The sequence below is a fragment of the Calypte anna genome, chromosome 1 (assembly GCF_003957555.1).
Source record: "Calypte anna isolate BGI_N300 chromosome 1, bCalAnn1_v1.p, whole genome shotgun sequence".
NCBI classification, from domain to species: domain Eukaryota; kingdom Metazoa; phylum Chordata; class Aves; order Apodiformes; family Trochilidae; genus Calypte; species Calypte anna.
The window spans coordinates 138,977,584-138,998,786 of NC_044244.1; the positions used below are offsets into that span (position 1 = coordinate 138,977,584).

The 21,203-nt window shown below is 43.0% G+C and overlaps 1 protein-coding gene across 1 annotated transcript in view; it reads left to right on the plus strand.

Annotated features, from left to right (window-relative positions):
• The first annotated feature begins 8,501 nt into the window (after positions 1 to 8,501).
• GAS6 (growth arrest specific 6) overlaps positions 8,502 to 21,203 on the plus strand; it is a 44,588-nt gene continuing 31,886 nt past the window's right edge. Inside the window, exons 1-2 of the mRNA XM_030449973.1 lie at positions 8,502 to 8,747; positions 9,197 to 9,363. Coding sequence (XP_030305833.1) covers positions 8,687 to 8,747; positions 9,197 to 9,363 — 228 coding nt within the window. The 5' untranslated portion in view covers positions 8,502 to 8,686. The remainder of the gene's footprint in view (positions 8,748 to 9,196; positions 9,364 to 21,203) is intronic.

The following is a 21,203-nucleotide window of genomic DNA, read 5'->3' on the forward strand; positions in this document are numbered from 1 at the left end:
AAAAACTAAATCTATATTTTGATATTTTAATACATATCTTTGCATGAACTTTCCAAAAACGTCTTTTCAGTTTCTCAGTTATGTCTGCTTCTTGTTCTACTCTCATACAACCCTCTCTGTTATTACCTTTTCCCTGTCCTTCACTCATTCCAGAGGCTACAGCATCCCACTGACAAACCTTGTTGAAACAAGAAGCTAATCAATAAAAGATTACAGAAACCCTGTACTCATTTTGCAGCATGGACCCACTACAACTCAGCTGCAAAGACTTGTCTCGTTTAAAGATAAAATAATAATAGTGTAGTCCAGAGGGCAAAATCTCATCTTTGCTATAATTAGTAAATGTATTTTCAGCCACTGAATCTGTATATTTATGCATACACATAAGCAGGATGCCAGGAGTGTGTATGCACATAACACAGAAATAGTGACTGGCTTCTGTTTAAGGCTCTTCAAATCTGTGGAATTTTTACTTGTGTGACCCCTTCTGTTTGCCTTTTAAGTAGGGGCAAAACAAGAATGGATGTGTGTGGCTTTGGCAAGGAGCTCAGTGGTCCCTTCTGCTAATAGGAATGAGGCGGGTGACAAAACCAAAGCATCTCTGGGCTGATCACCAGAGGCACCTATTGATCGCTTCCCAGATTTTCCACCCACTTAAAATAAAAACCATATAGAAGAGAAATGGTCCTTGTGGCAAAAGGCTGAAACGGTTTTGCTGCCTTTGCCAGTAAGGAACAATGTTACCCACATAAACAGTTTAAATGGCTCCTATTTTATTATATTAAATTACAAACTAGGTTCCCATTTGGGATTATTCAGCTCCTTTCAATGCAATTTAAGAGGTGGAAATGAGAAGGCAGCAGCTCTGTGTTACCAGGCAACTCTCCCCAACCTCCAGCAGTTATCCCAGGGAGCAGACTTTAGGAACTGCTGTGCAGTGACAGTTCTGCTTTTCTCCAAACCCAGATCAGTCCATGGAGGCTGCTCCAGTATTGGGTTCCCTCAAAGAGTTTAGAGGATTTACAAGAGCTACGTGTCCTGAAGACCATGCCTTTGTCTGTCACCTTTTTATTGTATTGGGTTATCAGCCACTAAGGTGACCTTTTTTTCACGTACAAACAATTTTTAAGTTACCTGCTTATTGCATTGAGTTAGCAAGCAGACCAACAAATGCATCATAAAGCTTTGTAGGGCCTAGTACACTGTATGCATTATATTTGTTCTTACTGCAATGTTCTTTTACTCCTCATGTCACTCTTGAAACTATTTATATTTATTTTAGGCTGTATTCAAGCAACTAATAATGTCCTAGAGAATAAGCACATGTGGAATGTATAGGAATAGAAACAGTCATGACCTCATACATTGTATATTAATATACAGCTGGTCTAATAGAACAAAAATCACATCCTTGCATCACTCAAAAGTCCATTTATGTTCAGAGAGCTTGCTTCAGAATTTGAGATTGTTGTATTCTTGTCCGGGGCATAAATCAGAAACGGGCTCTGTATGTTTTCACTGCCTTTTGTCTTGACTCTTTCTCAACCATCAGACAGTTTGCCATAGTTCCTTCACTACCAGGGATGCCCCATGTTTTAACTCAGCATGCTGCCAGCTGGATGAGGACAGCAAAGACATGAGAAGAAACAGATCCTTCCATATTGGTGCAGTGCTTCAAAACAAGATTCAGCTGTCTCAGTTGCAGAGGAGCATTCAGGAGGCAAAGCAAGAGCTATGAACAAAACTTGGAACCTAGCAGAGGTTATTCCTCTAGTTATTAGTCCAGCATATGGACCTGGGGATGAGTAACGCCTTCAGAAAAAGGAGCCTTTCTCTTTTTCTCCCTCCATCACAATGCTTCACTGTCAAAAATGAGATTTTGATCCCTTCTTGGAGACATATACAAGTTATGGAGTGTTTAATGAAATTTCTTCTTGAGTACACAATGTGTGAAAGATTAATAACTTTTCTTCTCCATCTCTTCCCATGCATCGAGCTCCATTTCTTGATAAAAATCTTTTTTTCTCTCTCACTAATCTATATTTGCTCATTCTCTTCATTAGTTTCTTCTTTCACTAAAATTAAGCATCTTTTGAAAGTTAAGCCCTCTCTTCCTGAGTTAATATATGCTAATGTGTAGTGAAATGAGGCAACCAGGTGCCACTAATTGCCTGGTAGTGAGCATGAGCTTGTGTCAAGCCCACCTGTGCCTAATTAGGGCAGGCCCCCACTGCGCATGAGCAGGACCAGGGGGCCAATAAAAGGTGAGGCCTGAGACACAGGCTCAGCTCAGTCCTGAGCAAGCCAGCAGAGAGGTCAGTTGTTCTTGGAGCACTGTATTACCTTCACTGTGCCACTAGCGCTCATCATCCTCAGGGTGAGGCTCTGAGGAGTCTCGAGCCCGGGGCCTCAGCATTACAGTACTGGGTCTTAGCCGGCTGTGCCACCAGAGACTCACTCTTGCAGTGGGGGCCCACCCTAATCAGGCACAGGTGGGCTTGACACAAGCTCATGCTCACTCCCTGGCAATTAGTGGCACCTGGTTGCCTCATTTCACTACACTAATATCTCAAAACAGTTAAGCAGCATAATGAGACCTTTTCTATGTTTCTTTTAATAGAAAATGTTTAATTTGACCATATTGAATAGGAGGAATTTTATGGCATCAGCATTATTGGACAGCTCTTGATTGAATTTTGCATCCTCCTATAAAAAAGTCAACCCAATCTAAACAAAAATACGTGTTTCTGTGGCTCTGGGAATGATTTCTGTTTGGAAGAGGGGAAAGTAGTTTTTCGTTTTTACCCAGGGACCTGAAAAGAGCCTGGATGAAAATGTGGCATCTAGTAATTTTTAGTTGCAGTTTCGTGTATTTTTGACAGATGCTTTTTCATCACCATTCTCATTTTACATCACTCTGTGTCTTTGAACAAGGTTTCACACATACATTAGTAAGACCTTTCAGCAGAGCTGCCTGACCACCCATCACTGCACTGAATGCCTTGAAATCTTCTGAGAAGGCTTCCATCCAGCTAAAAAAACCCTTCCAGCTTTCTTTTTTCATAAATGCAAACACTTGATAATTTTGATTTATTTCTCTTCGGTTTACAGCCAGACATGAAGCTGACATGTTTTTTGTTGTTCTTAAAAAGGAAAGTGTGCACTGTGCAAAAAGCTCCAGCTCATCCACATCAGCAGCACTTGAAGGGAAAGTCCAGCCTGATCCACTACAGGGGTTTCCCAAGCAGCAGGGAATCACAGTGGTACCAGGAAAAGTTCCTGTTTTGCACTCTGGGCTCAGTTGTGCTGACGACAAGAAGAAATTTACACTTTGAGACTGGGAACCCAGCCTTTTCTCATTAACTTAACTCTGCCTACAGAAGCTCCATGCACTGCTCCAGGAGCTCTTTCATCTCTGGGTGAAGCAGAAATGCAAATCCTTATCTCTTCTTCCAAACACCACTGTTTCAGTAAGGATTTTGTGCTTGACTGTTCCAGACAATCAAATATTTTTATTTTCTTTGTGTGTGCAAGACAGTGGGATATTTGGGGTGCTGTGGTTTTTTTGATGCAAATTACCTCTCAGGGACCCCCTAGAACTATTTACAGTCTGTCTGCCCACAGTGGTTCCTGTGTGTGAGCTCCCTTCTCTGCCTACTCACACGTAGGAGTTTTTCAACTTCTACAGAATTTTAATTCCAAATAGCAACATAAGGAGATATGACAGAATCATTTAGTGGCAGTACGATGGGTGCTTTATTCTCAAGCAAGAAATCTGCTACACTTTAACTTAATATTCTTAACTGGATAACAGACATGTAAAGGCAGGAACAGAATGAAGGACCTGGGCTTCCTTAACAAAGCAGTTAATTCCCCAATCTAGTGTTTTATGACAGGGACCACAAAATCAGAGAATGCTTTGGGTTGGAAGCAACCTTAAAAATCATCTTGTTCCAACACCCTGCCATGCTCAGTTACATCTTCCACTAGAGCAAGTTTCTCAAAGTCCCATCCAACCTGGCCAGATGACTTTTCCAAACAGAGGAAAGCAAAGGTGTTCTGTGCAAAGGAAGCAAGAATTTATATAAGTTATATAAGGGCCTCCTCCAGTTCCTCCTTCTTCTCTGCAACCTCCTTTTGCCAGGACAAATACAACAAGCACCACTGGGTTTCCTTCCTCCCAGGTGCTTCGTGCTAAATGTATTACGGTGGTTCAGACTGCACAGAAAACAGAACTTCTGTTCCTGCATCCCCATCTCACCTTTTTTGTGACTTGCAGCCACATTTAATGAACAAGGAGCTGGGATGTGCTGTATACGGGCTGGGGCAGGGGATCTGTTGCTTTGGGTCAGTGCCACTGAGGACTCACCCGTGGAAGATGGTGACATGTTCTACCCAAGGTTTTTCACATTGCCTCACTTGCTGCAGAGGTAGTGTCACTGCCCAAATTAGCAGGTTGTTTTTTCTTGTGCCTAAAGTCATTTTCAGTCACCGTTTTGAGCTCTAGTCAAAGGAAACCCCATTGACCTGGAACCAAGAGAGGCACAGAGAAGACAATGACAGTTTAGAGATTCTTGTCCTTGAAAGCTCCAGGTCATTTCCTGGCATCACGCTGTGAATTGTAGTTCACACAACTGAGCAGCAAGTTCCAGATCTTAATGTGCTGAGCATATTTGGCATGTGCCCACTCTGAAGTGCATTTAGGTCAAGGACCATGAAATCAGCTTGCTGAGTCTCATAAGGATTTGCAGGTTAAGTACACTGCATTCGACAACAATTTAGCTTTTTTTAATATTCTGATTTAATCTCACATTCTTTTACTCCTTCCTCCTTGTAGAATAGAAAAAAAAAAAAGAAAAAGAAGAAAAGGAATTTAATCTTTGTAGCTATATTGAAGGAAAAAGTTTAAGACTTGAACATGGAGTGAGAACAGAAATAGTTGCTTGTCTCTAAAATCTGAGATACTCTGTCAGTGTGAGACAATTCAGTGGATGTAAGTCAAACCAATTTTTCCTTGAACTCAAACAAGTACTTTATATGGAGAAGCTGGTTCTACAGAAGAAAACAAGAACCACCTCTTGTAGTGCCCTTGGTTGAAGGGATGCTGAATAGAAGGAAGGAAGCAAATGTTTGGGAATCCTTTCATCTTTTCCATAACTCATTTTTTTCACTGAGGCCAATTTACACTTTTTAGGACATTTTAGTTTCATTCTGCTGTTTGGTACCTACAGAAATCTACCAGCTATTTTTGTACCACGAGAAATTAAGGACCTGTTTTGCCCTGAAAGACAAATGCTGCCTTGGTTTTTCTCAGGGGGGACTAGGTAAGAAAGATGGACCCATTTATACTTATCAGAATTTGGAATAACTGACTCACGTTCTGTTGCCTGGTAAATAATTTTTCAAGTTTTGGCCTCTAACAAATACTTCACATGGTTATTTTTAATCATGGTCCTCAAAATCTGTTAGATCTGGTGCATATTTATTTCTGGTTAGCACCTGGTAACTGATGGAACTTAATTCTGCAAGTTCAGATTTATGTCTGGAAATCTCTGTGCCTGGACTTATTGTCAAAAAGGGAGTCTAAAAATCGACATGCTGAGAGTACAAGGAGTTCATACAATGTTATTTCAATATTTTCTGCATTATTTTTCTCTCCTGTTTTTTATGTTCTCTAAGACCTAACTGAGATAGCTGAGATAAAATAGTATAAAGCCATGAATTTTGAAGAAAAAACTGCTGCTTCATGCAACTCATTGTTTTAATCTGCCTTAAATCCTACAGTGCCAGAAGAATGGAAGGTGGAAAATGTGACTGCCAACACGACTTCAGGGCTCACCCAAAGCAGGGTTTGATGTCTGTGCCAGGAGCTTTCTGGAAACTATAATAAAGAATAGAATTCATAGACTAAATGACATGCTGGAGAAGAATCAGCATTGCATATCAAGTAGGATGCCATGTTTTGCAAACCCAGTCTAGGTTCAAGGAGTGATTTTTATACAGGAACCATATCTGGTGGTTCAGATAATATTACATCCCTGGATTTTCAAAAATCTTTTGACCTGGTCCTTCACCATAGGCTCTCAGTGCAGTTGTATGGAATGAAAGCAGTGAGATAAAAAACTGTCTAAAAGAAAAGAATCTCATCACTGGATTACACAACATAAAGGAGTTTCCAGAACCCACAAAAATCTCTGCTGTTCAACATCTCCAGGGATTTTATGGAAAAGTTTAATACCACGAGGACGGTTTGCAGATAACACAGAACTGATCTTTGAAAATAACATCTCAGGAAGTAAAAATGAACTCACACAATGTTTGGAAATAGTAAGACAAAAAAAAAAAAATAAAAAAAAATTTAAAAAAAGACCAAAGCAGGACAGTGCTGCTGTAAACCCACATCTTGAATATTGCATTTGTCTTTGTCCATTTCAACTGGAAAAAGTATGAATAGAAAAGATATAGAGAAGGATGAAAACAGAGATGGGGAACGGCTCCTGTGCCTATGGATTTCCTGCTGCAATCCCACTCCACCCTTGTTTGTCCTGTCACTGTGCTGGATCTGAGCAGTAACCTGGTAGAAAACAGACAAGCACTGAAAAAGTGGAAGAGTTTCCCATCAGGTGAGTGAACTGAAGTGGCACAGCCACATCTCCAGATGTGGACACGGGGGGACAAGGTGGAGGGAGGAATGTGGGGAATGTGGCAGCCAGTCCTACAAAACCTCTGCCTGCAGGCATAGATTCACAAGCCTTTTTGGCCAAGTCTGCTGCTGAAAGGAACAGATTCACTTTCCCCTCGCTTGCAGATACTCAGTGCCACCTGTGAAAGCCTCTCCCTTGTTGGTGTTTGTGCAGGTGTGCAGCAGCTCAGTGGAGGAACTGCTCTAAACTGAATTAAAATTAATCATTTTTCTTGGGTTGCTCTGATAAGACTCACTGCATGCCAGCACAAGATGCAGACGTGACCAAAGGACAGGAACAAGCAATGGGGACTGATGGGACTGCTTCTCTGAGCAATGCCAGCTTAAAGGGGTGTGGAAAGAAATAATAGACTAAAGCTCCATAGCTTAGGAAAAGGGATGGTTCTGAAAGCATATAAAAGAGGTCTTCAAAATGACATGGTAAAAACAAATAGGGCATGATGATTCAGTATTTCTTAGAAAACAGAAATTCAAGTTACCCTATAAAATTATTAAGTATTGGATTTAAAATCGGTGGGGAAAAGGTCCTCTCTGGCCTTTGTGCACATATTCGACCTTTCTGCTACTTCTGGAAGCCAGAAGTAATAAAGAAGTATTTGACAAATTTGTGAAGAAGGGTTATATTTGTGCCTGGTAGCATAACAGTGGGCAGAATTTTTACTTTTGAGAATTCTTCCTCTGCACCTCAGAAGCTGAAAACAGAAAGAAACTACCACTCAGTGGTGGTTTTTATATTTTTATACCTCTTACCTGTAAGTCTACTATTGGCCATTGCCAGGCAGAAGATACCAGCATGGGAATGACTGCACCGAACCTGTAGGCTGGCTCTTCTATTTTCATGTACTTTACCTCAACTATATGTAGTATAAACGTATTGCTTACATTAGTTACATTATATTTGCAGTTATTTATCATGGAGACACAATAATAACTCTTAGACAGATCTAAATACTAAAATTACATTGGACAGTTTATTTTTTGCATGTGAGTTGTACTGTTAAAAGTATCTTGAAGAATGTATGGATTTGGGCTTTGAGAACCCTGGTTTAGTGGGAGGTGTCCCTACCCACACTGTGGGGGGTGGAAGCAGATGATCTTTAATGTCTCTTCCATCCCAATCCATTTGATGATTCTATGATTATGGTTCTATGATTTGGTGTTACTTGAGCTATCTGTCTCATTAATGTGTTTGCAGGACAGGGAACAGGAGTAGCTTTAAAAACGGTGGCAATGGGAAAGGTAAATGTAGCTCCTGCAGCTCTTCGTTTTGGCTAACGGGGTTTCCCACATGGGACACATTCTATCTATAAACTATGGATGGACAAGGGACAATAAAGGATGATCTGCAACCTAATGTCACAAACTGCATCCATCTTTTTCCTGAGGATTTTATCCCCAAACGCTGGAACAAACTGAAAATTTACTTGTGCAGACAATATGTACTGGGGTGTGGGGGGAACCCGATTTTCTAACTGAAGGCAGGAGCGGGCAGGGTTGAGAGCCAGCTTCTCCCTCTCTCATGCTCAGCCCCTGAGCTGTAACAAAGCCGTGCCCGCCAGCGGCGGAGCAGACAGCCCGACGGCTCCCCAAGTCCTCAAGTCCGCCCATCAGCGCGGCTACCCCGAAATCCACCACCACCCCCTCCTACCCGCCCAAACACACACACAGACACAGACACACACTCCTCAAGCTTTCACAAGCAGCAGGGCAGGTACGCTGGTGCCGGACCGGGCCGGGCTGGGGCGGGGCTGGGGAAGCCGGGAGGTGGGAGGGGTGGGAGGGGGGCGAGGTGTGTCCCTTGTGCGGCGGCTCGGCGGCGACTTGGCGAACGATTGGGTAAGGACGGGCGAGCGGCTCCCCGGCTCCCCTGCTGGGCTCCCGCAGTCTCAGCGCCCTCCCCTCCCGCGCCGACTCCCGCCCGCCCCGCTCTGCTCCGCGCCGCTCCCCGCCAGCCCCCCGGCCCGGCCCGGCCCCGGCCGCATCATGCCGCATCCCCTCGGGGCCGCCCTGCTGCTCGTCCTGCTGGCGGTGGACTCCTCGCAGAGTGAGTACCGCAGGACGGAGGAGGGGGATAGCGGGGGGAGGAACCAGGAGGGGGGGACCTGTCCCTCCGCCGAGCATCCCTCGCCGCACCGTGTGAGTGTGTATGCGGGGTGAAGCTGCCGGGGCTTGGGGACGCCGAGCGACTGTGGAGGAGTGTGGGTGGGGTGGGGAAGAAAGGTCGGGATGTGCAGCCTCACGGCCGGGCTGTGGGGAGGAAGGTGGTGGCGGGAGATGGCGGTGCGGGGTCGCTACTGTGAAGGGCCGAGGACACCCAAGGGCAGGGAGGGGGCTCGGTGCCCCCCGGCGGGGAGGTTTGGGGTGCGTGTGAAGGGCGGGCAAACAGGGCTCGGCTGTTCACCGCTGCCTCCCCCTTCTCCTGCTCCTGTCCTCCTCGTCCCCTCTCCCCCGACCTCCCCTGCGACCCTCTGGCCTCGGCCATCGGCGTCCCAGCCGTGCTGCTCCGCGCCTCGGAGGCTGCTCAGTTCCTGCGGCAGAGGCAGAAGCGAGCCTACCAAATATTCGAGGAGACCAAGCAAGGGCACCTGGAGAGGGAGTGCGTGGAGGAGCACTGCAGCAAGGAGGAGGCCCGGGAAGTCTTTGAGAACGACCCCGAGACGGTAAGGGAGCAAAGCCAGCGTGGAGATTTGTGTGGGATTGTCCGGCTCTGCCCTCCTGCCTCCTCTTCATCCATTTGTGGATGGGAGCCAGCTGCCTGCACAGCTGGGGAAGGAACCAGAGCCATTAGATGAATGACTGGAAGCCAGACAGTGTAACTAGCCCCTCAGCCTGTGCAAGGACTGTGTCAACACTGGCCAGAAATGCTGCCCTGAGAATGGTCTGGGTGAGTGGCCCAGCCTGGCACCAGCTGGCATGGGTGCTGTATCCTGAGAGTGTAAGGGCCTTCTTCACCCACGGTGTAAATCCATGTAGCAAGAGCTGTGCAACATGATGCTATGGCTTCCCTGGCTGGACATCACCATCCCTCTTTCTTTTGCCCTCCCATCCCAGCTGTATTTGAAATCTTCCTAAAGTTGTGGCATGTGTCAGAAAAGGGGTTTCTCAGAAGTGTGGCATAAACACAGTCACCTTTTTCAGCCATACTCAGCTTGGTCAGCATTTTCTGAATCAGTAGGTTCAGGACCTGTCACTGCAGCAGCAGGAGAGCACGTGTATGGCAATGTGTTAATGCTGCACTTCTGACACTGAGCGTAGGTTCGCACAGTTACAGCCTGCACATCCCATGCAGAGCTGGCTTTCCCAGTCTTCTAAAAAACCCTGACTTTCACTTCAGTCTTCATGTCACTTTGGATAGCATATGAATGCAGTCATGTTGCTTTGCTAAGCTTGTCTTACTTTTCCAGTTACTTTACTCTTTGTGCTGTTGTGGATAGGCTGTGTTCATGGCAGAGATTATCTGGCATTGATTTAGCAGTGGGAAGTGAATTTTCTTGGTGTTCAGCTGAAGCTTGATACTGCACAGCATGTTCCTGTTAATAGTACGATGCTCTAGGAAGAAGACAGAAGAGTGTGTGTGTGTATAGAGACACATGCAACACAGGCAAGGGAGGGATTCATCTGAGGAGATGTTTTATTCTTCAGCCAAACAAGCCTTGACATGTGTGCTTGATTAGCAGGCTCAGTGCTGGATACACGGTGCATTGGCTTGTTGTCACAAGGCAGTAGTACGTATGGCAAAAAATTGTGATGTTGGTTTTCTTTTTTTTTGTTTTCTTTTTTTTTGGAACCGTTTAGAACTTAAAATGGAGCATTTGCCAAGACAGTGTTCAGTGGTAAAGCTCTTCTGAGTACATGCAAGTCACATCCGTATGCAGCCGTGTTTGCTTCTGTCCCATAAAACTGAGCTAATACAGAATATAGATAACTTCCCGTAATGTGGTGAGCATGGCTGGCACAAATGTTTCCATATTTATGATGAATAACATAACTTTAAGCTCAGTATAAACATTCACCACAAAGCAGCAAATGCAGGGGAAAAAAAATAGCCCAAATGTGATTTTGTAGCATTCTGGAATAAAGGTGATTTGAGGTCACCAGTTTTGCTGATTGGCTTCTGGCCAAGAAAGTAGCCAAGGGCAATGCATTGATAGGTCAGTTTATAGTGTGTTACACTGTGTAAATGTGTCGGGATTTTTCAACAATATTCATTATTTGTTTTGTATATTGGAAAAAATATACAGTTCTCCTGCTGTAATGAAAACAGTCAAGTAATTTTGGTTTAAAATCTCTTCATGTGTTACATAAATTCTTTAAGATCCATTTATTTAATTTAAGTGTGTTTTGCAGGACAGTGCAAACTTTCTGTCATTGCAAATGATTATGATGTTTGGGTTTTTTTGTTGTGCATTTCCTTTGTTAGTGCTGCTAGGTCTCTCCCTAATTCTGAAAACCTCTAAAAAATTTCACTAAGGCTAAATAAACTTCTAGTGTCTGTACCCCCTTGTTTATTTTACATGTGTTTCTGTGCTGAAGTACTGTATTTTACAATACTTAGGTCTGCAGTGACATAAGATCTTACCTTTTCTGAGACACAAGCCTCGTAACAGCTGTGAGTGTGCTTGTTATGTGCAGAATGTCCTACTCCTTGTTGTGACTTTGCTTCAGTTTGACAGGGAAGCCAGTGTGCCACTGCCTATCAGAGGGATTTATGGCCCTTGCTATCCATTTTGCAATCAGCATGTGACATAAAGGCAGCAGCTGCTGTTCAGGAGCAGTTTTCTAATGCATGGTGACAGGGGTCATGTATGCAGGCTGTCATTACTATAAACACTGGAAGCCTTCAATGTTTTGTAAGGCATAGGTGACTACTTCTCCAGCAGTATCTGTGGATTTGATGGGCAGGGTATTCATAGAATCATAGAACTGGCTGGGTTGGAAGGGACCTCAGAGATCATCAAGTCCAACCCTTGATCCACTACTGCTGCAGTTCCCAGACCATGGCACTGAGTGCCACATCCAGTCTCTTTTTAAATATCTCCAGGGATGGAGAATCCACTACTTCCCTGGGCAGCCCATTCCAATGCCTGATCACCCTCTCCGTAAAGAAATTCTTTCTAATATCCAACCTAAACCTCCCCTGGCACAACTTGAGACCTTTTTCCCCATCTGCATTTTCATCTGACTTAATCTCTTTTTTTTTTCACATCTCTTTATTGTGCAGCTGAGGTAATAGAAGTGTTTCTTAAACAGTAGGAAGATATCATGCTGTCATTTCACTGATGCTGCCCTGTACATTCTCTCCTGGTAGCTGACAGAAGAAGGAAGCTAGCTGAGACAGAGTTGACTCAGGAAAGATGAAAACTGTTGACAAACAATGCCTGGTTGAGGAATTACAGTAACTGCAGTTGTGCTTCAGCGTGTTGTCAGGCTGCAGCTGGTCCCTGCTGGTAAGGTGAGGACATTTTATCAGTCAGGGCAATGGTACAGATGACTCGATAGATGATGGTTCCTTGCATTTCAGGATGGCTGACATTTTTGTCTCTGCCTGCTGAACACGGTCACTGGGATGAACTACTTCAGTCATGACAGAAAGAGACAGCTATAGCACTTTTTGCCCTGAGCTTAGCACCGCTGCTAACCTTGTAGAAGGCAAGCTGTGGGGAATGCATCAGTGCACTGCTCATCCATACTGTTGCATTTCCCAGATTTTATGCTTTAAAGCACCAAAATGGCACAAATGTAGGCATCTGACTGTTTGCTGTCCCATGGGAACAATGGTCTTGCAGTCTTGACAACTGAAGGTTTATTTAAGAATAGTTACTAGCTTGCTGCTTCTATTTTACCTCAAAAAAGGCTTGTGACATGAATACAAAGTTGTCCTTCCTCCCCATCTCCTCCCATCAGATGATCTAATGAAATGTACAAATTTTCCTAACCTTGAAATTCTTAACTCTTCTGTGGTTGTGTGAAGAGAATTTCAAGGCCTGATTTCCAGACCTGTGACATAAAGGTGTGGTATGACAGCACCAGAAGTTTAGGTAAGATGCAGCAAGGCGGTAGCGTAGCTTGCGTGGCACTTCCCTGAGTAAAACCCAGCTTGATCCATCCAATTATAACATCTCACAGAATCACAGGAAAAAATAACATCTAGCCAAGAATAACATTTTATGGAATGTTACCTACTGGTTAGATCAGTAAACAGGAATGGCACGTTGTCTACCTACACCAGAGCACCCTTTTTCCGTGCCTTTCATTGCTTCAGTGATCATCTTTCCCAAGCAACATCTGCAAGCTGTCAGCAGAAGATACATGTTCTCTGAAACCTGGATGCGGGTGTTGCCACATGTGTGATTACTTACATCAGCTGCTAAGAATAGTGTATTATCCAGGGCTAAATAGCCATTCACTTGCAGGCCAGTGCAGCTTTTGTCTTTCATGTTGCGGAAAATATAAATATCAGCTCACCCAGACTGGAGGAAGGAAGATCAATTGAAGCATTTTTAGATTGGTTTTTGGTTTTGGTTTTTTTTTTGCTGTTGGTTTTGTTTTGTTTTGCTTCATAGGAGGCAGAACAAATCTCATTCTGTGCTAGTTGTATGACTATACATGGTAAAAACAAGTGTGAGCCTAGGTTAATGAGTCTGGCAGCCCATCTTTTCCATGAGGCTGATTATAACATCCTTAGGTACTACTGCAGAATTGTGGGATAGCTCCTGGTTCATCATTCCATTTATGCTAGAGGTGCCAAACAAAAAAAAAAATTAAAAGATAATAGGGTAGGAAAAATGAAGGATGGAAAATGTGTTCATGGGAGGTATGAAAACTTTTTCTAAATGGGATCTATTAAAAAGATATGCTAAGTGTGATAGATAGGCTGAAGTTGCAAAATATTTTGGATATATAGATAAGAATGTTATTTAAAATGTTGATGAGGCCTTATAAAAAGCAGCACTGCAGAAATATTTGACCTTGGTGTGCAGTCAAGGTATTACAGCTTGTTAACTGACTGATAAACTGCTCAGGCATTTGGTTGACCTGTTCTAAAAATGTGGTCATCCAAGCATGCAAAATGAAGGGCAGGAGGGAGAGTAATTGCTGTTGTTCTTGGAAACACTGGATTTCACTAAAAGAATAAATACAGGAAAAACATGCCCTTGTGCAAGGCGTTTCTCTGTTTTGAAAGGCTCAGCATAGGGAAGGTGTTTGAATGGAGCTGCTTATCATTTGGTACCATAGTTTATTAGTGCAGCATCTGTCACTGCACGATTGCTGTTGTTACTGCTGAAGAATTGCAAAGATCTTGGTGCAGGTCACCACTGAAACTGCTGTTGCTGAGTACTTTGAAAGCTCTTTGGCCCACCAGAAGCACTGATGTAGGTCAGCCTGGCTGCCTGTGTTTACTGCTTATGGATTAGTCCCTCAACAGAGTCCTGTGGAAAGCCAGCTGGTTTTCATACGTGTGCAGACTGAACATCTGATTCACAGGCATCCACATGAGCCCTTCCTTCTGGAAGGGCTTGCATCCAAGGGCCTATTAAAATCAATGGATTGTCAAGAGAAACCAGCAGAGAATTACAGAGAAACTCGGGCTGAAAGGGACTCAGGAGGTCTCTAGTCCACTGCTCTATTCCAGTCTCCCACTCACAGCAGTGAGACCAGACCAGGCTTTTTTGAGGCAGTCGTGTCTTAAAAATAACTGATCCTAAAGAAGCATCCTGTAATGTCAGCATTCTTTCTGCTAGGCTGGGTTTATCGAGAAGCTGAAAAGCAGATGAAGCAATATGTAGGGTGTGATAATGGTCACTTTGCTTGTGTTTTGTAGTGTTGCTGACTCACTGGTTTCATTTCTTTATTTGTTCCATTATGTGATACAGTCATGATAACACAGATGAGCTGCACGCATGGAGTAGAGTAATTAAAACTTTATGCTGATCTTCTAAGAGGGGTGCTTGGGAGACAATATTTAGGTCTTATTTCTTATTTTAGGTCTTATTTCTAAGAATAGCAAGGTAGGTACACATTTGTAAATACTAATCAGAAAAGTATGAAGGCATGTAGGGGGAGGAGAGGAGTTAGTGGGAGAGTTAAGCAGTATAACATTTCTTTGAGTAATTTAGTGAATGTTGTGTAGTCTAGACATGAAATATACTGACACTATCTTTAAATACAGATGTCATCAGCCCTGTAAAAAATATTCCTTTCTAGATCCAGGCAGAAATATAGATTTACTTGCTGTGACCATTCTCAGTATTCCAATTGGTTATTACATTTTTGCACAGTGTGAAGGAAGGGCTAGAACTATTGCTGGTATAAATGTTTGTATCTCTTCTAGTTGGTGCAGAATTCATCTGAGACAGGGAAGGGGTTACTGAAGAATTCTGAGCTGATGATTTAACCTGCCAGGACTCAGTATATGGAAGGATGAATTCCCAGGCACAGTGGTACCTTCTGAATAGATTTTGAGAAAGCAAGTAAGGGGAGATGTAGACTTTTCTCCAGTAATGGCTGAAGGAGAGGTGAAGGGCATAGAAAAGTTTGAGTGCCCACATGGATGCCACAGCATCTTCCCAGCTTTCTGCTGTGATGGGATCTGGGTGAGCACTGGTTGTTCTCCTATCCGGTTCTTCCTTCTCCCTGTAGTCTCTCATAAAGGAAACACAGGATGGGAGAGAGTCATACCAGACTCCAGTAGATCTAAGTGGTTTGAAAGGCAAGCAGATTAGGACCATGGGGCAGGATGCATCTGTCTGCTTGGTGGTACAGACACAGCATTTGTTTGTGGTGGCAGAGTTCAGGAGGGTAACAAAAATATTCCTGTCTGCCCTAGAAAGCTAAATGCTTCTTTACCAAAAGGTATTGAGAAGGGTGAGCAGTTTGCTGTTGGAAGCAGACACAGCTCCACCAACTCTGCTGGACTCATGCCTACCTGATCTTTATCTGTTTCCACTTGTGTGAGTTTAGCCCAGGAGCTCAGAACAGAGCTGGAAATACTGAAACATCACATCACAAAAGTACTATACACTAAACCTCCTGTGCAGCAGGAGGGAGGGAAGAAGAGAGAACAAAAGTGGTAAATATTCCACTTAAGGGGCTGTTTGAAGATAGGATGGAAAAAGATGCTAAGAATGGTAAATTGAAGCACAGGGATTATACAGATTTTAGGTCAAGAAAGGAGATAATGGAAAAAATGAGAAAGTTATTAAGTGAGATTCTTAGAGGAATGCAGTAAGTTTTAATAAATATGTGAGTGAGAGGGGGAAAAAAGCCAATTAAGGATGAAGAAAAGTTTTTTTTGTGGCTAAGAGATAATGTAATTTTCTTTCTAAATTAAAAGAAGAAAAAAAAAAAGAGAAGAGTAGCCTATGGAGAATTAATACAGAGTTTGTTGGTACAACTACAGGAGAATCAGGTAAAAGAAACATTGAATCTGCATGAACTGGTAGTTGTGGTTCATGTGTGCTCCAAGCTCCAAGTGAAGTCAATGAATTCCAAGCAGTGACTTTCTAGAAACTGTGAACAATAAGAATGGATTCAACATCAGAGGTTTAGAAGAAACTGAGAATGGACACAGCAAGGGAGCTGCAGGCATCACGAGTGCTCTGGAGACTGTGGGACACAGAGCTGGGGTATGAGGAACTTTGAGGCAGGAGACTTACTAAAGAAGCAGCAAAAATGTTCATTATACTTTAGCCCCCAGTGAAGTAATTTAGCAAGTGTTAAATGACTAACACCATGGCAATTTGAAAACAGAACCAGTGAGAAGTGGCAAGGGGAAGGGATCCATCCAGGTTATTTCTCCATTCACATAATAGTTATTTTCAGGCTTTGGTTTCCCATTTGGAAGCTAAGCAGCTGGAGTAAGATCCTGGTTTGCTTTCTTTGACTGAAGTTTCTAAGTGAGATTTAGTTTAAGCATGGGTACAAATATTGTAACTACTGCAATAAGTAAGGATTCAAACAAACAGCACTGAGTGGAGAGCTGTTATCAAATTGGGATCCTCTTTTCAAATTGCAGATTGATATAGCTGGAGGGAACATAGCCTTTCAGTCCTGAAGTTGTGGAGGAAAACACAGGGAATTTGTGTTTGGATTGAGTTGCGAATAAATTAAAAGCACGTGAAACCAACTCATTGGAATCACTCTACAGATGCTTTTTCTTGGAATATTTGGCCCTTGGCAGCAGTTGCATCCATTTCACACTGTTACTGTCCAATCAAATCCTGCCTCAGGCCACATGTGGAAATAATCTCTGTGCCCTGTACATCACCACAAACGTAAAGTATCTGTTCTGCTTGGCTGTGACATACAGGAACTTTTTTTTTCCCTTTTGATTAATTTGTTTCTTCTAATTGTGCATTCTAATAATTGGTGGGGTTTTCCTCACTGCAGAGCAACATCTTTTGCTGAAGTGGCACCTCAGTATGTAGTGGGGAAATAGTCCTGCATCTCAGAAGAGGGCAAGGGAAGGTGCAACAACAGAAAGTTTTTAATTTTCTGTCCTCAGGATTCTGCAGAATTGCCTGGTCTTTATGAAAGGGGTGATGCTGGAAAGGGTGGTCCTGTTTGGAAAGATGAGCTGCTTGGTGGAAGGGGCAGGCATATAGTCTTTATATACCAGAATAGCTGAACAGTAAAATGGGTACTTTGCAAATGGATGCAAAATCTAAAAGCTACCATAAACAACAGTAACTCTGGTGGTAGATGGGATTTCAAGCTTTTTGATGCAACATGACCTTCTTGCTTCTTTAAAGTTTCACTTGCCAAATTTTGGTGAGAACTTCTCTTTGCTCCTTGCATGGAGAATGCAGACTGCCCCAAAGCAAAATAGGACGCAAACTAACCTGAGGGTAGGGTTCCTCACAGTGAGAAGGAAAGCTTGTACAAGCAATGTGACGTTGATTTGAGGATAACTTCTACAACCATATCTTTCTGAAATTTAAAATTTTGAATTGTAGGACTGTTTAATTACATTATACAGGAGGAAGGCCTAATCATTCAGCATGAGTTGCTATGCATCAAAAGCCAAGGGCTGAGTTTTAAAAAAATGCAAGGAACTCTTGAGCATTAATGAGCTTTGCATTCTCAGGTTATAAGTTAAACAACTGTCATGCACTAAGTTACAGCCAAATGTGGTTGTTAGTTGTCATTTCTTTGTAAGGATAATGAATGCCTGTGGTGTGGAAACATGAGGAGCACTTGTAAACAAGGAGGTCAGGCCATGCCCAAGACAAACATTCAGTCTCCAAGGGAAGAGGAAAAGAGGGACTCATTATATGGAAATGAGAAAAGGGCATAATGTGGGAGGTTTTTTAAGAGGTAACTAGGTAACTAAGAAAGTGCTTTCTAGAATTGCTAACACAAATCTGTGAGCTCCTCCAGTGCTGGCAGTGCTGCAGCCATGGAATTGCAGAATCCCTGGGATTGGCAAGGCACCTTTGGAGGTCATCTGGTCCAGCCCCCTGCTCAGGCAGGGCCACCTTCAGCCAGTTGCTTAGGAACATGAACAGTCCCTCTGTAGGCTATGTCTTTTATCTGCTGCCACTACAGCTCAAATATAATTTTGATTAGATTCAGTGCTGATCAGGCTTTACCTGACCTAGAACTCAAGCAAAACCAACAGAAGCAGCTGGCAGGCCCTTTTGGCTGAGCTTCCCAATGTTGCCAATTACTTTAAGCAACAGTGAGAGCATTTTCCTGGTGTCGACAGGATCATTGTTATGTTTTCAGAAGGTCTATTTTTATACAGTGACTCATGTTAATGCCTGTTCTGATTTGGTGTTCTTCTCTAAAGCACTCTTAGTGGGACTAATGCACACACAGTATAAATCCACTGATTTCTGGCTTTTGGCACCCAGAGAGAGTTTAATGATAGTTGAAAATAAATGGTGACCCCAGTCACGCTGTAGGTTTCCTCTGGCAGGGAAGCTGGCATAGGTATTTCTGCCCCTTTTATTCCACAGCCCTGCTGTGAATTCTTACCTTCATGTTGCTGTTCTCCTCAGCTGTTTCAATGCAGTTTATTGTAGGGGTGGGTCCACAGAAGCTGTTCTTAACTATTTCACTGCAGGTATTAATATTTGGAAGAAAAAGCCAATTTTAAAATGAAGAGCCTGGATTTTTTGAGGGGAGTTTGCTTGAGTTGTTGTTTTGTTGTTTGGTTTTTGTTTTTGGGTTTTTTTTGAGGACACTTATAAACTTATACTGTCTTTTCATTTTAGGTGTCCACAGTGGCTATGTTATAAGGGAAGGGATAAGTTTTGCATGTAAGTGGGAGAGGAACTTCAGGGAAGACCCCATCACTCTCTACAACTCCCTGAAAGGAGGGGGTAGCCAGGGGGAGGTCGGTCTCTTCTCCCAAGCAGCTCCCAGTAAGACAAGAGAGCATGGACTTAAGCTCTGCCAGGGGAGGTTTAGGTTAGATATTAGGAAAAAATTCTTTACAGAGAGGGTGATCAGGCATTGGAATGGGCTGCCCAGGGAGGGGGTGGATTCTCTATCCCTGGAGGTTTTTAAGAAGAGAGTGGTGTGGCACTCAATGCCATGGTCTGGGAACCACAGTGGTAGTGGATCAAGTGTTGGACTTGATGATCTCAGAGCTAATTTCCAACCTTGCTGATTCTGTGATTCTGTGATTCTGTGATTCTAAATTCCATAAAAATAATGTTTGGTGTGACTCTGCCCTGAAATAAAAGCATGCACTCTTAGGTCTTGCACTGCTACTGTGGAAACCATTAATTGTGCTTAATGCATGGAAAGACCTGATTCTACCCTCTATGTGTTTGTGTGCAGGGGGCAGGTCTGTAGAGTTTAAAATTGTTCTGTTAAGGCACAGCTCTGTGTCCTGGACAGCAAGGAAAAGGTCTCTTGAACTGAGCTGAAATAGGCAAGCCTGGACTTGCTTGGAGGGACTGGCTTCATGCCCTGCTTTCCACTTCATTTAAAGGGAGGACTTGTAGATGTGAGGAAATTTGCAGTCACTCCTGTTTCTCCCACTTTACCCAAGCTGTCTGCTGAGCTGTAGTTCTGGTGACACGTGGCACGTGGTGTGTCACTGATGCTCCACACAGGTCTGCAGGCTGTTGGTGTCACGGTGCCAGGACCTTGGTGACTGATGCTTCTGGTGTCCCAGTCCCTGGCTGGTTGATAGGTGGGAGCCTGACTGTGTGTTGGGTCACAAAAAGCAGAGTTAGAAATGCATTAAGATTTTCTTGATAGAAGCAGGCACAGAGGTTGGCATCATTCAAACTATGTCTGTGAAAATTATTCTCATGTGGAGGTTGCTGCAAGATACTGTCAGTGCCTTTTGCATGCACTAGAACATTACTAGTTGACAGATAGGTTAGAAAGCTTGTGTACATGACAGATTATCCAAAGGATCTTTATGTCTAAAATGCATTTCTGTTTAGTTTTAAATTCTAAAAAGCCCCTTGCTCCTGCTTTTTATTTTCATCATTAATTAGGAGAGGAATTTCCAAGGAGAATGGCTGGCAACATTTAAACATTGTCTTATTTTACCAGAGTCCAGGCTGAAAGTTTAACACACTCAATGTAATTCTGTGGTGACTTGCTACCACAGTGGTCACAGCTAAATAACTCCCTGCATTTCTTCTTCTGGGTGGTGAAATTTTTGATGGGCCTGAAGATGACTAGTTGAGAAATCAGCATAGTAGTAACACAGAATCTTTGCTAGCTCCTCAGCAGCAAGCCTCAAAGCATTTTTCTTGGCATTTTTCTTGGATCCTGAAAATACAGTTGAGGATTTGGGGTGGAGAGAAGATGTGTTGTAGTCTTTTAATAAAGACCTAAGCATGTTTAGGGTTTTCATCTTCCCTGATGTCTGCAAGTCACTAAGTTGATGCAGAAGACTAAAAAGGCATTGCAGAGTTGTGTGCTCACAGAAGAAGTAATGCATGTCTGCCTTTCTGTGCAGCATAACTTGAATCAAGACACAACTTGAATTTTTAACTGGGAAAACTTCTCTTCAGTGTCTTTTGAAGAGGGGCTGCTACTTGCAGTTTAAGCAAATTCCCTTTTCTTGAAGTGAAGACCATTCGTCCTTCATTCTTGATTAATCTTTGGCTGAATGGAAATACGTTGTCATTGTGTTTCCAGAAGCCTGTTGTAAGGAAAATTGATTACAGAGAAAAATGGAAAGTTAATCATACAAGAATGAGTAATATTAGAACCTGCCATCACATTGCTTTATTTTAGAATGGTATTGTCAGCAAGTCCTGTAGACCTGCAGAAGTGCTATTGATCAGCAAGTAATTCTGTAGAACATAAGCAAATGATAAATATAGGGAAAGATGCATTAGATTTCTATTAATAGCCTCCTTTTTGAATCACTTACCTTTGTTATGTACCTCATGAAATGAAGCTTGTGGTCGTATGGTGTCTTGGAGATTCACTCTTCTGGTATTCAGCTGTCATTGAATCAATATACAGTCAGCTTGCATTTGGAAGCCTATTTGTGCAATGAAAATAAATAGTTGCCTTAATC